The 14,671-nt window shown below is 44.3% G+C and overlaps 1 protein-coding gene across 10 annotated transcripts in view; it reads left to right on the forward strand.

Moving 5' to 3' along the window:
* Nucleotides 1–14,671, forward strand: part of AGBL2 (AGBL carboxypeptidase 2) — a 52,918-nt gene that overhangs the window by 34,351 nt on the left and 3,896 nt on the right. For 8 of the 10 annotated variants that reach the window (XM_041723267.1, XM_041723270.1, XM_041723273.1 and 5 more), the window contains 3 exons: nucleotides 8,355–8,421; nucleotides 11,369–11,494; nucleotides 12,014–12,121. In XM_041723267.1, the coding sequence (XP_041579201.1) occupies nucleotides 8,355–8,421; nucleotides 11,369–11,494; nucleotides 12,014–12,121 (301 nt within the window). The remainder of the gene's footprint in view (nucleotides 1–8,354; nucleotides 8,422–11,368; nucleotides 11,495–12,013; nucleotides 12,122–14,671) is intronic. The other 2 variants (XM_041723272.1, XM_041723276.1) reach the window with 1 other exon arrangement.

Here is a 14,671-nt window from a genome sequence, read left to right on the forward strand (position 1 = left end):
GATATTTAAACCTTAAGACTAGGAGTGGCTGGGTGGCTCAGTCGGTTAAGCATCCAACTCTTGGTTTTGGCTCAGGTCATGATCTCAGGGTTGTAAGGTCGAACCCCTCATCAGGCTCCACACTCAGTGCAGAGTCAGCTTGAGATTCTCTCCCTCTGCCTTTTTCCCTGCTCGCATGCATGGTCTCTCTCTCAAATAAATTAATAAAATTAAAAATAAATAAATAAAAAGACTAGATGAGATTCCAGGCATAAGTGCAGATAGGACAAAGAGGAGGTCTAGGTCGAAACTGAGTATCATAGCTCTAAGAGATCACAGAGATGAGGAGGAGCCAGCAAATGAGCTAAAAAGTCCAAGACCCCATAGTGACTTCCAGGCTATAGGATCTAGCCATTTGATACCTTATAACCTCTACCCTCACCCTCTCACACACTGCTGCAGCTACACTTGCCTTCTTACTCTTCTTCGGACTCACCAGGCCCTCTTCTGTCTCAGGGCCTTTTTTTTTTTTTTTTAGAATTATTTATTTGTTTGTTTATTTATTTATTTACTTATTATTTATTTGTTTGTTTATTTATTTACTTATTCATTCATTCATTCATTCATTCATAGAGACACAGAGAGAGAGAGAGAGAGGCAGAGACACAGGCAGAGGGAGAAGCAGGCTCCCTGCAGGGAACCCGATGCGGGACTTGATCCTGGGTCTCCAGGATCACGCCCTGGGCTACAGGTGGCGCTAAACCGCTGCACCACCGGGGCTGCCCTGTCTCAGGGCCTTTACGCTAGCTCTTCCCCCAGATACCTACATGGCTCATTCCTCACCTCCTTCAAGTCTTTGTTTCAATGTCAACTTTGTCAATGAGGCCTACCCTTGTTACTCTAATACAGCCACTTGCTCTCCTGCCTTTGTCTTCCTGCCATTCATTCCCTATCCCCCTGCAGTGCTCTAGCATTTTATCACCTTCGGTCCTTCTATGTTATTTCCATCTTTATTGAGTTTACTATGTGTTATCTGTTTCCCCCTATGGATGTAGGTTCCACAAGGTCAGAGATCTTTATTTTGTTCACCTTTGTATCTCATGCATCTAGAACAGTTACCCAGCACATAGGGAGAGCTCAATAAATATATTTATTGAATTAATTTCACTTGTAGGATCTCAGCCCCACCCTCATAATCTCCACAACTATTTTAGGAAGTCCCCAGGTGGGTGGGTATCTCACAGGTGTGCAAGAACACCTTCTACTCTAGCTTACTGGCCAGAGTGCCTCAAGCCTGCCCCAGTGCCCTCAGTCTGATCTCTGGGCTATGCTGTAGACTGTAGTGGACAGGGCAAAGGGGATGGCTCTCCCTCCTACTCTATGTGGCACATTAACTTCCAGACCCTAAAGCAGTTCTGCTGCCTGCGTCTCCCAAATGTCTCCATAGGGACTTTAAATCAGGCTGGGCAGTGTGCCCAGTCACCATGTTGCCTTTTCCACTCTCCCAGAATTCTCTGCCTAGCTCTCCATGACGGCCACACAAACCACTCTTCACTTTCAGCCTCAAAAACAAAAAGCCCGGGATCCCTGGGTGGCGCAGCAGTTTGGCACCTGCCTTTGGCCCAGGGCGCGATCCTGGAGACCCGGGATTGAATCCCACGTCGGGCTCCCGGTACATGGAGCCTGCTTCTCCCTCTGCCTATGTCTCTGCCTCTCTCTCTGCCCCCCCCCCCCCCGTGTGTGACTATCATAAATAAATTAAAAAAAAATAAAAACAAACAAACAAATAAACAAACAAAAAGCCCCTGCCTGTTGACTCATTAGTATAGAGCCCAGGGGGAGTCAACTCAGAAACAGGAAGTCTACGTTCTAGCTGGCTCAGCAGGGTACTCTGATATACTTAGTTAAGAATGATTGAAACCAGTTTGTCAGTGTCTGCATCAGGAAACCATCTATCACAGCCTCCACGGGGCTCCACCTGACCGCTCCCACCATGACACAGAAAAGCAGACTGTGAGTGTCCAGGCCCAGCTTCAGTGTGCCTTATGTGTGCATCTACACGGTCGTCAACATTTTCTGGGACACACTGCATCTAATGCTCTTATCCTGTTCATTAAAGTTTTCTGTTTTCTCCAAAAGGGACTTCAGAGACTATTATCTGGAGGCCTCAAAGGCTACTCCTTAGACTAGAAAAGGCTTTTGAGGACAGGGAATTGGGAATGAGATCAGAGAAGAGAGGCTATCTTCCCACTGTCTTACTGTGGGGCTCCGCATTGTGTACCGAACAGAGGGAGGTGGAGCATGAACAGGATGAAATGCCTGAGCAAAAGAATGGTTTGAAATGCCGTCTTGTCCCAGGGGATCTGAATTTTGTGCTAAGACATTTTTTAATATATGGAGGCTAGGTGGTAGAGCACAGTTCCCAATTCTAGCCAGCCACACCCCAGGAAAGAGGAAAATGTAATGTGACACTTGAACAATGGATGTGATGAAGGCAGCAAGGATGGATTATCTGAGCCCTAGGCCTTGCAGGAAAGGGGCAGACCATTTGTGGGGGAAGACTGTAGATCAGTCTGGACATGCATCCATAACCTTTGAAGCAGGAATTGGGATAATGACAGCAATATTCTTGGTCTCTGACCTATGGATATCTTGTTATCAAATAGGTTTATGTGTATATTCAATACAGTTTTAAAGAGCACTTGGTAGGATCCTTGTTCTCTGAACTGGTCCTGGCCAGACGGAACAAATGAAACAAGCCATGCTTCCAAACAAATCACAGTGTCCTGGTATTCTCTAGGGCTGCACAATAAGAATCTTCCAGCATTTTACAGGCACTGCCAAGGGCAGCTTTGCCCACCTGGCCAGTTATTTTGCCACATTAATTGCAAACTCCTTTTGCAAGGAGGGAGTACTCTGGCTCAGCAGGGTACTCTGGGGCAGGAGGGGCAGGAGGTCTTCACATTCATCACTGTGCTTGATGCACTGCCTGGCATGAAATACATGTTCAGAATAAATGAAGAGGGCAGCCCAGGTGGCTCAGCGGTTTGGCACCGCCTTCGGCCCAGGGCGCGATCCTGGAGACCCGGGATCGAGTCCCATGTCGGGCTCCCTGCATGGAGCCTGCTTCTCCCTCTGCTTGTGTCTCTGTCTCTTTTTTTTTTTTTTAGAATTATTTATTTGTTTGTTTATTTATTTACTTATTATTTATTTGTTTGTTTATTTATTTATTTACTTATTATTTATTTGTTTGTTTATTTATTTACTTATTCATTCATTCATTCATTCATTCATTCATTCATTCATTCATTCATTCATTCATTCATTCATTCATTCATTCATTCATTCATTCATTCATTCATTCATTCATTCATTCATTCATTCATTCATTCATTCATTCATAGAGACACAGAGAGAGCCATCCAGCCTGCCCAGTAAAATCTTTTTTAAAAAATCTGCAAAAAATATAGCAACCTGGTTACCCTACCCTAGAGTCTGTCATTTTGTCCTCTATAACTTTCCTTTTAAAAAATCTAGGGAAGGGCAGCCCAGGTGGCTCAGCGGTTTGGCACCTGCCTTTGGCCCAGGGCGCGATCCTGGAGACCCGGGATCGAGTCCATGTCGGGCTCCCTGCATGGAGCCTGCTTCTCCCTCTGCCTATGTCTCTGCCTCTCTCTCTCTGTGTCTCTCATGAATAAATAAGTAAAATCTTTTATTTATTTTTAATTTTTTAAAAAAGATTTTATTTATTCATTCATGAGAGAGAGAGAGGGGCAGAGACACAGAGAGAGCCATCCAGCCTGCCCAGTAAAATCTTTTTTAAAAAATCTGCAAAAAATATAGCAACCTGGTTACCCTACCCTAGAGTCTGTCATTTTGTCCTCTATAACTTTCCTTTTAAAAAATCTAGGGAAGGGCAGCCCAGGTGGCTCAGCGGTTTGGCACCTGCCTTTGGCCCAGGGCGCGATCCTGGAGACCCGGGATCGAGTCCATGTCGGGCTCCCTGCATGGAGCCTGCTTCTCCCTCTGCCTCTGTCTCTGCCTCTCTCTCTCTGTGTCTCTCATGAATAAATATACAAAATCTTAAAAAAATAAAAACAAACAAACAAATAAACAAACAAAAAGCCCCTGCCTGTTGACTCATTAGTATAGAGCCCAGGGGGAGTCAACTCAGAAACAGGAAGTCTACGTTCTAGCTGGCTCAGCAGGGTACTCTGGGGCAGGAGGGGCAGGAGGTCTTTCACATTCATCACTGTGCTTGATGCACTGCCTGGCATGAAATACATGTTCAGAATAAATGAAGAGGGCAGCCCAGGTGGCTCAGCGGTTTGGCACCTGCCTTTGGCCCAGGGCGCGATCCTGGAGACCCGGGATCGAGTCCATGTCGGGCTCCCTGCATGGAGCCTGCTTCTCCCTCTGCCTCTGTCTCTGCCTCTCTCTCTCTGTGTCTCTCATGAATAAATATACAAAATCTTAAAAAAATAAAAACAAACAAACAAATAAACAAACAAAAAGCCCCTGCCTGTTGACTCATTAGTATAGAGCCCAGGGGGAGTCAACTCAGAAACAGGAAGTCTACGTTCTAGCTGGCTCAGCAGGGTACTCTGATATACTTAGTTAAGAATGATTGAAACCAGTTTGTCAGTGTCTGCATCAGGAAACCATCTATCACAGCCTCACGGGGCTCCACCTGACCGCTCCCACCATGACACAGAAAAGCAGACTGTGAGTGTCCAGGCCCAGCTTCAGTGTGCCTTATGTGTGCATCTACACGGTCGTCAACATTTTCTGGGACACACTGCATCTAATGCTCTTATCCTGTTCATTAAAGTTTTCTGTTTTCTCCAAAAGGGACTTCAGAGACTATTATCTGGAGGCCTCAAAGGCTACTCCTTAGACTAGAAAAGGCTTTTGAGGACAGGGAATTGGGAATGAGATCAGAGAAGAGAGGCTATCTTCCCACTGTCTTACTGTGGGGCTCCGCATTGTGTACCGAACAGAGGGAGGTGGAGCATGAACAGGATGAAATGCCTGAGCAAAAGAATGGTTTGAAATGCCGTCTTGTCCCAGGGGATCTGAATTTTGTGCCTAAGACATTTTTTAATATATGGAGGCTAGGTGGTAGAGCACAGTTCCCAATTCTAGCCAGCCACACCCCAGGAAAGAGGAAAATGTAATGTGACACTTGAACAATGGATGTGATGAAGGCAGCAAGGATGGATTATCTGAGCCCTAGGCCTTGCAGGAAAGGGGCAGACCATTTGTGGGGGAAGACTGTAGATCAGTCTGGACATGCATCCATAACCTTTGAAGCAGGAATTGGGATAATGACAGCAATATTCTTGGTCTCTGACCTATGGATATCTTGTTATCAAATAGGTTTATGTGTATATTCAATACAGTTTTAAAGAGCACTTGGTAGGATCCTTGTTCTCTGAACTGGTCCTGGCCAGACGGAACAAATGAAACAAGCCATGCTTCCAAACAAATCACAGTGTCCTGGTATTCTCTAGGGCTGCACAATAAGAATCTTCCAGCATTTTACAGGCACTGCCAAGGGCAGCTTTGCCCACCTGGCCAGTTATTTTGCCACATTAATTGCAAACTCCTTTTGCAAGGAGGGAGTACTCTGGCTCAGCAGGGTACTCTGGGGCAGGAGGGGCAGGAGGTCTTTCACATTCATCACTGTGCTTGATGCACTGCCTGGCATGAAATACATGTTCAGAATAAATGAAGAGGGCAGCCCAGGTGGCTCAGCGGTTTGGCACCGCCTTCGGCCCAGGACGTGATCCTGGAGACCCGGGATCGAGTCCCATGTCGGGCTCCCTGCATGGAGCCTGCTTCTCCCTCTGCCTGTGTCTCTGCCTCTCTCTCTCTCTCTCTCTCTATCTCTGTGTGTGTGTGTCTCTCATGCATAAATAAATAAAATATCTTTTAAAAAGATTTAATTAATTAATTAATTTATTTAAAGATTTGATTTATTTATGCATGAGAGACACACAGAGAGAGAGGCAGAGACACAGGCAGAGGGAGAAGCAGGCTCCATGCTAGGAGCCCAGCATGGGACTTGATCCTGGGACTCCAGGATCGTGCCCTGGGCCAAAGGCAGGCGCTAAACTGCTGAGCCATCCAGGGATCCCCCCCAAAATCTTAAAAAAAAAAAAAAAAAAACCAGAATGAATGAAGAACATGCTAGTCAAGAATTCTTAGTCATTGAAACCCAGGCTTTGAGGGCAAAGCAGACTGGATATCCTAACTCCATGCTGCTGGTCTGGTGGTTGTTATCTTTCCTAGACATTACTAACAGATATTTTCCTTTCCTCCTTCCTTTGGAAAACAGCACCAGTGGGTTCTGACAGTTCCCTCTCAGATGGTCTCCCTGTTCACCTACTGAGCATGGCAGATGAGGTAAGATGGTACAGACTCACACCCAGGAAGTAGCAGCCTTAAGGAAAGGGATGACCCTCCCAGGTAATTCCTGGTGGAATGTTCCAACTAAAATCTGTAGAAGGGACTCCTGGGTGGCTCAGTGGTTGAGCATCTACCTTCTGCTCAGGGCGTGATCCCGGGGTCCTGGGATCAAGTTCCGCATCAGTCTCCCTGCAGGGAGCCTGCTTCTCCCTCTGCCTCTGTCTCTGCCTCTCTCTCTCTGTGTCTCTCATGAATAAATAAGTAAAATCTTTTATTTATTTTTAATTTTTTAAAAAAGATTTTATTTATTCATTCATGAGAGAGAGAGAGGGGCAGAGACACAGAGAGAGGCCATCCAGCCTGCCCAGTAAAATCTTTTTTAAAAAATCTGCAAAAAATATAGCAACCTGGTTACCCTACCCTAGAGTCTGTCATTTTGTCCTCTATAACTTTCCTTTTAAAAAATCTAGGGAAGGGCAGCCCAGGTGCCTCAGTGGTTTAGTGCCGCCTTCAGCCCAGGGCCTGATCCTGGAGACCCAGGATCAAGTCCCATGTCAGGCTCCCTGCATGGAGCCTGCTTCTCCCTCTGCTTGTGTCTCTGTCTCTTTTTTTTTTTAATTTTTAAAAGATTTTATTTATTCATAAGAGACAGAGAGAGAGAGGCGAGAGCGAGAGAGAGAGAGAGAAGACAGGCAGAGGGAGAAGCAGGCTCCATGCAGGGAGCCTGACGTGGGACTCGATCCAGGGACCCCCGGATCACACCCTGGGCTGAAGGTGGCGCTAAACCGCTGAGCCACCAGAGCTGCCCTCTGCTTCTCTCTCTCTCTCTCTCTCTCTCTCTCTGTCTCTCATGAATAAATATACAAAATCTTAAAAAAATAAAAATAAAAATCTAAGGGAAAAAAATGTGAAGACTCCATGTTTATTAGAAAGTTAACTAAAACGAAAAAAAAAAGTTAACTAAAACGAGAAAAAGAGTTTAACTAAAAGTGAAAACCATCTTAAGAGAGGTTGTTAAAAATGACTCGTAATTATTTAAGATTTTATTTTTATATTCATATCTCTACACCTAACATGGGGCTTGAAATCACCACCTCAAGATCAAGAATTGTATGCTCCACCCAGGCGCCCTGATGCATACTTTTTAAAGAAGTGTGTAGTTGTAGATAGTTTTTTATACTTCCATATATTAATTTTTTTTGCTCCATCTTGTTCACAGACTTTTTCTTGTGTAAATTATATAAGAGCTTTAGAAACAGCAAAATATTTGTTGGTTCATTATGCACATGATTTCCTAGTTGCATTAAGAAATATCTCCATCATAAGCTGAGGTTAAAGCTGTGTCAGGGGCCGCCTGGTGGTGCAGTGATTTAGCGCCGCCTGACAGCCCAGGTGTGATCCTGGAGACCCGGGATCGAGTCCCATGTCGGGCTCCCTGCATGGAGCCTGCTTCTCCCTCTGCCTGTGTCTCTGCCTCTCTCTCTCTCTCTCTCTCTATCTCTGTGTGTGTGTGTCTCTCATGCATAAATAAATAAAATATCTTTTAAAAAAGATTTAATTAATTAATTAATTTATTTATTTAAAGATTTGATTTATTTATGCATAAGAGACAGAGAGAGAGAGAGCGAGAGAGAGAGAGAGAGAGACAGGCAGAGGGAGAAGCAGGCTCCATGCTAGGAGCCCAGCATGGGACTTGATCCTGGGACTCCAGGATCGTGCCCTGGGCCAAAGGCAGGCGCTAAACTGCTGAGCCATCCAGGGATCCCCCCCAAAATCTTAAAAAAAAAAAAAAAAACCAGAATGAATGAAGAACATGCTAGTCAAGAATTCTTAGTCATTGAAACCCAGGCTTTGAGGGCAAAGCAGACTGGATATCCTAACTCCATGCTGCTGGTCTGGTGGTTGTTATCTTTCCTAGACATTACTAACAGATATTTTCCTTTCCTCCTTCCTTTTGGAAACAGCACCAGTGGTTCTGACAGTTCCCTCTCAGATGGTCTCCCTGTTCACCTACTGAGCATGGCAGATGAGGTAAGATGGTACAGACTCACACCCAGGAAGTAGCAGCCTTAAGGAAAGGATGACCCTCCCAGGTAATTCCTGGTGGAATGTTCCAACTAAAATCTGTAGAAGGGACTCCTGGGTGGCTCAGTGGTTGAGCATCTACCTTCTGCTCAGGGCGTGATCCCGGGGTCCTGGGATCAAGTTCCGCATCAGTCTCCCTGCAGGGAGCCTGCTTCTCCCTCTGCCTCTGTCTCTGCCTCTCTCTCTCTGTGTCTCTCATGAATAAATAAGTAAAATCTTTTATTTATTTTTAATTTTTTAAAAAAGATTTTATTTATTCATTCATGAGAGAGAGAGAGGGGCAGAGACACAGAGAGAGGCCATCCAGCCTGCCCAGTAAAATCTTTTTTAAAAAATCTGCAAAAAATATAGCAACCTGGTTACCCTACCCTAGAGTCTGTCATTTTGTCCTCTATAACTTTCCTTTTAAAAAATCTAGGGAAGGGCAGCCCAGGTGCCTCAGTGGTTTAGTGCGCCTTCAGCCCAGGGCCTGATCCTGGAGACCCGGGATCGAGTCCCATGTCGGGCTCCCTGCATGGAGCCTGCTTCTCCCTCTGCTTGTGTCTCTGTCTCTTTTTTTTTTTTTTTTAATAAAGATATTCATCATGAGAGAGAGAGAGGGGCAGAGACACAGAGAGAGGCCATCCAAGCCTGCCCAGTAAAAACTTTTTAAAAATCTTCAAAAAATATAGCAACTGGTTACCCTACCCTAGAGTCTGTCCATTTTGTCCTCTATAACTTTCCTTTTAAAAAATCTAGGGAAGGGCAGCCCAGGTGCCTCAGTGGTTTAGTGCCGCCTTCAGCCCAGGGCCTGATCCTGGAGACCCAGGATCAAGTCCCATGTCAGGCTCCCTGCATGGAGCCTGCTTCTCCCTCTGCTTGTGTCTCTGCCTCTTTTTTTTTTTTTAATTTTTTAAAAGATTTTATTTATTCATAAGAGACAGAGAGAGAGAGAGAGAGCGAGAGAGAGAGAGAGAGAGAGACAGGCAGAGGGAGAAGCAGGCTCCATGCAGGGAGCCTGACGTGGGACTCGATCCAGGGACCCCCGGATCACACCCTGGGCTGAAGGTGGCGCTAAACCGCTGAGCCACCAGAGCTGCCCTCTGCTTCTCTCTCTCTCTCTCTCTCTCTCTCTCTGTCTCTCATGAATAAATATACAAAATCTTAAAAAAATAAAAATAAAAATCTAAGGGAAAAAAATGTGAAGACTCCATGTTTATTAGAAAGTTAACTAAAACGAAAAAAAAAAGTTAACTAAAACGAGAAAAAGAGTTTAACTAAAAGTGAAAACCATCTTAAGAGAGGTTGTTAAAAATGACTCGTAATTATTTAAGATTTTATTTTTATATTCATATCTCTACACCTAACATGGGGCTTGAAATCACCACCTCAAGATCAAGAATTGTATGCTCCACCCAGGCGCCCTGATGCATACTTTTTAAAGAAGTGTGTAGTTGTAGATAGTTTTTTATACTTCCATATATTAATTTTTTTTGCTCCATCTTGTTCACAGACTTTTTCTTGTGTAAATTATATAAGAGCTTTAGAAACAGCAAAATATTTGTTGGTTCATTATGCACATGATTTCCTAGTTGCATTAAGAAATATCTCCATCATAAGCTGAGGTTAAAGCTGTGTCAGGGGCAGCCCTGGTGGTGCAGTGATTTAGCGCCGCCTGCAGCCCAGGGTGTGATCCTGGAGACCTGGGATCGAATCCTATGTTGGGCTCCTTGCGTGGAGCCTGCTTCTCCCTCTGCCTGTGTCTCTGCCTCTCTCTCTCTGTGTCTCTCATGAATAAGTAAAATATTAAAAAAAAAAAAAAGGCTGTGTCAGGTGGAGCCAGCCAGATCAGATTAGACTCTATAATGTTTTTTTTTTAATATTTTCTTTATTTATTCATGAGCAACACAGAGAAAGAGAGAGAGAGAGAGAGAGAGAGAGGCTCCCTACACGGAGCCTGACGTGGAACTTGGTCCCAGGTCTCCAGGATCACACCCTGGGCTGCAGGCAGCGCTAAACCGCTGTGCCACAGAGGCTGCCCACTATAATGTTTTCAAGCTGGATTTATAACAATATCGATATAAGCTTCACCCTAGCATAGGTCTCTGGATAATTAGTCCTTAGCCTCATTTGCTTAATTATTAAAGCCACCTTGTGGTCAGAGCCAAATGGGACGCCTGGGTGGCTCAGCAGTTGAGCATCTGCCTTTGGCTCAGGGCGTGATTCCGGAGTCCTGGGATTGAGTCCCACATCAGGCTCCCCGGAGGGGAGCTTCTCCTTCTGCCTGTGTCTCTGCCTGCCTCTCTGTGTTTCTCATGAATAAATAAATACAGTCTTTAAAAACATTTTTTAAATCTTTTACCTTTTTTTTAGAGAGAAAGTGAGTGTGAGGAGATGGGGAAGGGTCAGGAGGAGCCAGAGGGAATGGGAGAGAGAAACTTAGCCAGGCTCCTCCACACCCAGCACAGAGCCTAACAAGGGGTTCAATTCCACAACCCTGAGATCATGACCTGAACCGAAATCAAGAGTTAGACACTTAACTGACTGGGCCACCCAGGCACTCCAACCAAACTGAATCTTTTAACCACAAACCTGATAATATTATATGTACCTGACATTATTGCCGTAAGTAATCTGGCTTCATATTGTAAAAAACAGATATTTGGTTATTAGTGTAACTGCCCCTTTTGCAGTATACCTATTCTAGAGGGATTTGGGATGTTAAATGGGGAGTGGACTCTGCTAAGGAGGTAACTGAACTGTTTGCTCTCCAAACCAGCAGCAGTTCAGTACCATGAGGACCTCCATACTGGACTAGCCATCGTGTCTTGAGTGTCGTGTGAAAGACTGTTCCATGTGGTGGGCGTACCTCGGGAATCCTCAGTGACTACTTTCTCTATGCTTTCTGGAATAGGTGAATCAAAAGAAGAAGATATATAAGAAGAAGAAAAAGAAGCCACTTCAGACTAGGAAACAGCGAAATGAACAGTATCAGAAAAATAATTTGATGCGGGAGTTAAAATTAATAGAAGATACCCCGGTAAGAACGCTCGGTTGCCCACTTCTGCTGTCTGGTTAAAGAGCATTCCATGGAGGGATCAGGACAAGGGGTTAAAGTTTACTCTAAACCAGCAAGGGAATGGGATGTAAGGAAGCTATTTTGAGTTCAGAGCTCTTTCCTGAGTCTTCTGGACATCTCTGAGCAGATGTCAGCCTTGACCCACTGATTCTGTACTACACTCTGGAATGGTACTCTGGTCTGGGTATTGACCGTGTCTGGATTTCCAGAGGAAAAGGTGGTACTGGAGAAGTGGTGGCTGGAGCCAGTCCAGGGTCCCCATGTGGCTGAGGTGTCAGGCCTCGTCCAGTATGAGGATGCCGGGCTCCTTCCCAGTCTCCTCCCAGCCGCCACCCCCACATCATGCTCCCTGCTTCCTAAAGATGAAAATGCTTGCTTTCAGACGTGGAAGTGTTAACAGAAGTGAATTGGGTCAATTATGAGTAGATTAATTACAGTAGATCAATTGAAAAATATTCTCTTTGCGCTCAATTCTTCCAGGAAAGGGCAGGGTTTGCTTCTACTCTGCAAAAACAGCCTACCTTTTTCAGAAATTCAGAGAACACCAGTTCTTCCATGATGCGAAATGAAAAACCAAGGTTGAATAAGGTAGTAGTTTTGCTTGCCCTTTTTTTTAAAAAAAAAAAAAACAAACTCATTCGTGGAAAATTTATCAAAACATTTTTTGGGTAATATACTTAAAGTGTACAACATGATATTTGATATATTTACACACCATGAGAGGGTTCCCAGCACTGAGTGAATTAACACATCTACCTAGTATACCTCTGGTGAATTAACACATCCTCCACCTCATGTAGTTACCTTTTTTTCCTTTAATAACTGAAAGGTTATGCCCTTTTATTATCTCCTCCCTATTTCCCCCACTCTCCAGCAACCACCATTCTACTCTCTGTATCTATGAGTTTGACCTTTTTTTAGGCTCCACACATAAGTGATACCATGCAGCAGTTGTCTTTCTCTCTTGGGCTTCCTTTACTAAGCATGATGCCCTCCAGCTTCATCCATGTTGTCACAAATGGCAGGATTTCTCTTTTTTCCTTCTTTTTTAAGACCGAATAACATTATTTGCAAATACTTTCATTCCACAGGTTTCCTTCTGATTCTGTTTTTTGAGGGGGAGGGCTAAAAAAAAAAGATTTTTTAAGTAACCTCTACCCCCCACTAGTGGGGCTTGACTTCACAGTCACATGCTCTGCCAACTGAGCCAGGCAGGCACCCTTGCCTTCTGATTTTGTTGATGATTTCCTTTGCTGTGCAGAAGCTTTTTAGTTTGATCTAGTCCCACTCTTAATTTTGCTTTTGGTGTCACATCCAGAAAATCATTGTTAAGACCAATGTCAAGGACCCTATGTTTTTTTCTAGGAGTTTTATGGTTTGGGGTCTTAAGTTTAAGGTTTTTTGTTTGTTTGTTTTTTAAATTTTTTTAAATTTATTTATGATAGTCACACAGAGAGAGAGAGAGAGAGGCAGAGACATAGGCAGAGGGAGAAGCAGGCTCCATGCACCGGGAGCCCGATGTGGGATTCAATCCCGGATCTCCAGGATCGTGCCCTGGGCCAAAGGCTGGCGCTAAACCGCTCGGTGCGCCACCCAGGGTTCCCTAAGTTTAAGTTTTTAAGCCATTTTGAGTTGGCATTAGTGTTGGTATAAGCTAGGGGTATGATTTTCATTCGTTTATATGATTTCATTCTTTTTTCATTCTTTTATATCTAGTTTTTCCCCAATACCATTTGTGGAAGAGACCATCTTTTCCCCATTGTATATGTTGACTCTTGTAAAAAAATTAATGGATGGTATATGCATGAGTTTATTTCTGGTCTCTATCCTGTTCCATCTTTGACTCCTTGTGGCAGATTCTCTGATTTTTCCAATTAGCATGTCTCTCCCACAGGCTGAAGAATACAATAGGCCTCTAGGTCACTCTTACCTGTCTGTGCCACCAGGAGCAGAGGAACATTAAAATTACTGAGGACATTGACATTGCTTTGGATTAGACATTACTAGTCTGGCAATAAATATTGGTGATTTGATTTTATACCTAGAACATAAGAACAGGCTGCTCCATCATCTGTCCATCCCTCCATTCAACAAATTGAACTGTGTAGCCACTACATGCCACATGCTCTGCTGCCTGCTGAGAATGTAACATTGAACAAAACACTATCTCTGCCTTAGGGACCTTAAAGTCTACTGGGAATTTTTTTTTTTTTTAATTTTTATGATAGTCACAGAGAGAGAGAGAGAGAGAGGCAGAGACACAGGCAGAGGGAGAAGCAGGCTCCATGCACCGGGAGCCCGATGTGGGACTCGATCCCGGGTCTCCAGGATCGCGCCCTGGGCCAAAGGCAGGCGCCAAACCGCTGCGCCACCCAGGGATCCCCTCTACTGGGAATTTTAATAAGGACACAGGAAATTACATTCACATAGTAGGATGAAGTAGGAGCACAGAGGAAAGACGCCCAGTCATTTTTTTTAGTACTTTGGAATTATGTGGCTATAAAATCCTTTCTTTTAAAAGATATATTTATTTATTTTAGATTAAGAGAGAAAAGATATATTTATTTATTTTAGATTGAGAGAGAGAGAGAGAGAGAGCAACCAGGGGGAGAGGGAGAGGAGAGAGAGAGAATCTCAAGCAGACTCCTGCTGAATGTAGAGCCCAACAACCTGGGGCCAGATCTCATGACTCTGAGATCATGACCCAAGCTGAAATCAAGAATTGGACGCTTGACTGACTGAGCCACTCAGATGCCCCCCTTTTTTTTTTTTTTTTATGTCTAAAAATAAGTTTTGGGGGTACCTGGGTGGCACCCATTCAGTTAAACATGTGCCTTCGGCTCAGGTCATGATCCTGGGGTCCTGGGATTGAGCCCTGCATTGGGCTCCTTGATCAGCAGGGAGCCTGCTTCTCCCTCTCCCTCTGCCTTCCTGTACACACTCACTCCCTTCTCTCTCTCTGTCTCTCTCTATGTCAAATAAATAAATAAAATCTCTTTAAAAATAATATGTTTTGGTGGGGAGCTTGGTTGACTCAGAAGAGCATGGAACTCTTGATCTCTGTGTGATTTCAAGACCCATGTTGGGTGTAAAGATTACCAAAAAGAAAAAAATAAACTTAAAAAATCTTTTTTAAAA

Source organism: Vulpes lagopus, chromosome 11 (assembly GCF_018345385.1).
Source record: "Vulpes lagopus strain Blue_001 chromosome 11, ASM1834538v1, whole genome shotgun sequence".
NCBI lineage: Eukaryota > Metazoa > Chordata > Mammalia > Carnivora > Canidae > Vulpes > Vulpes lagopus.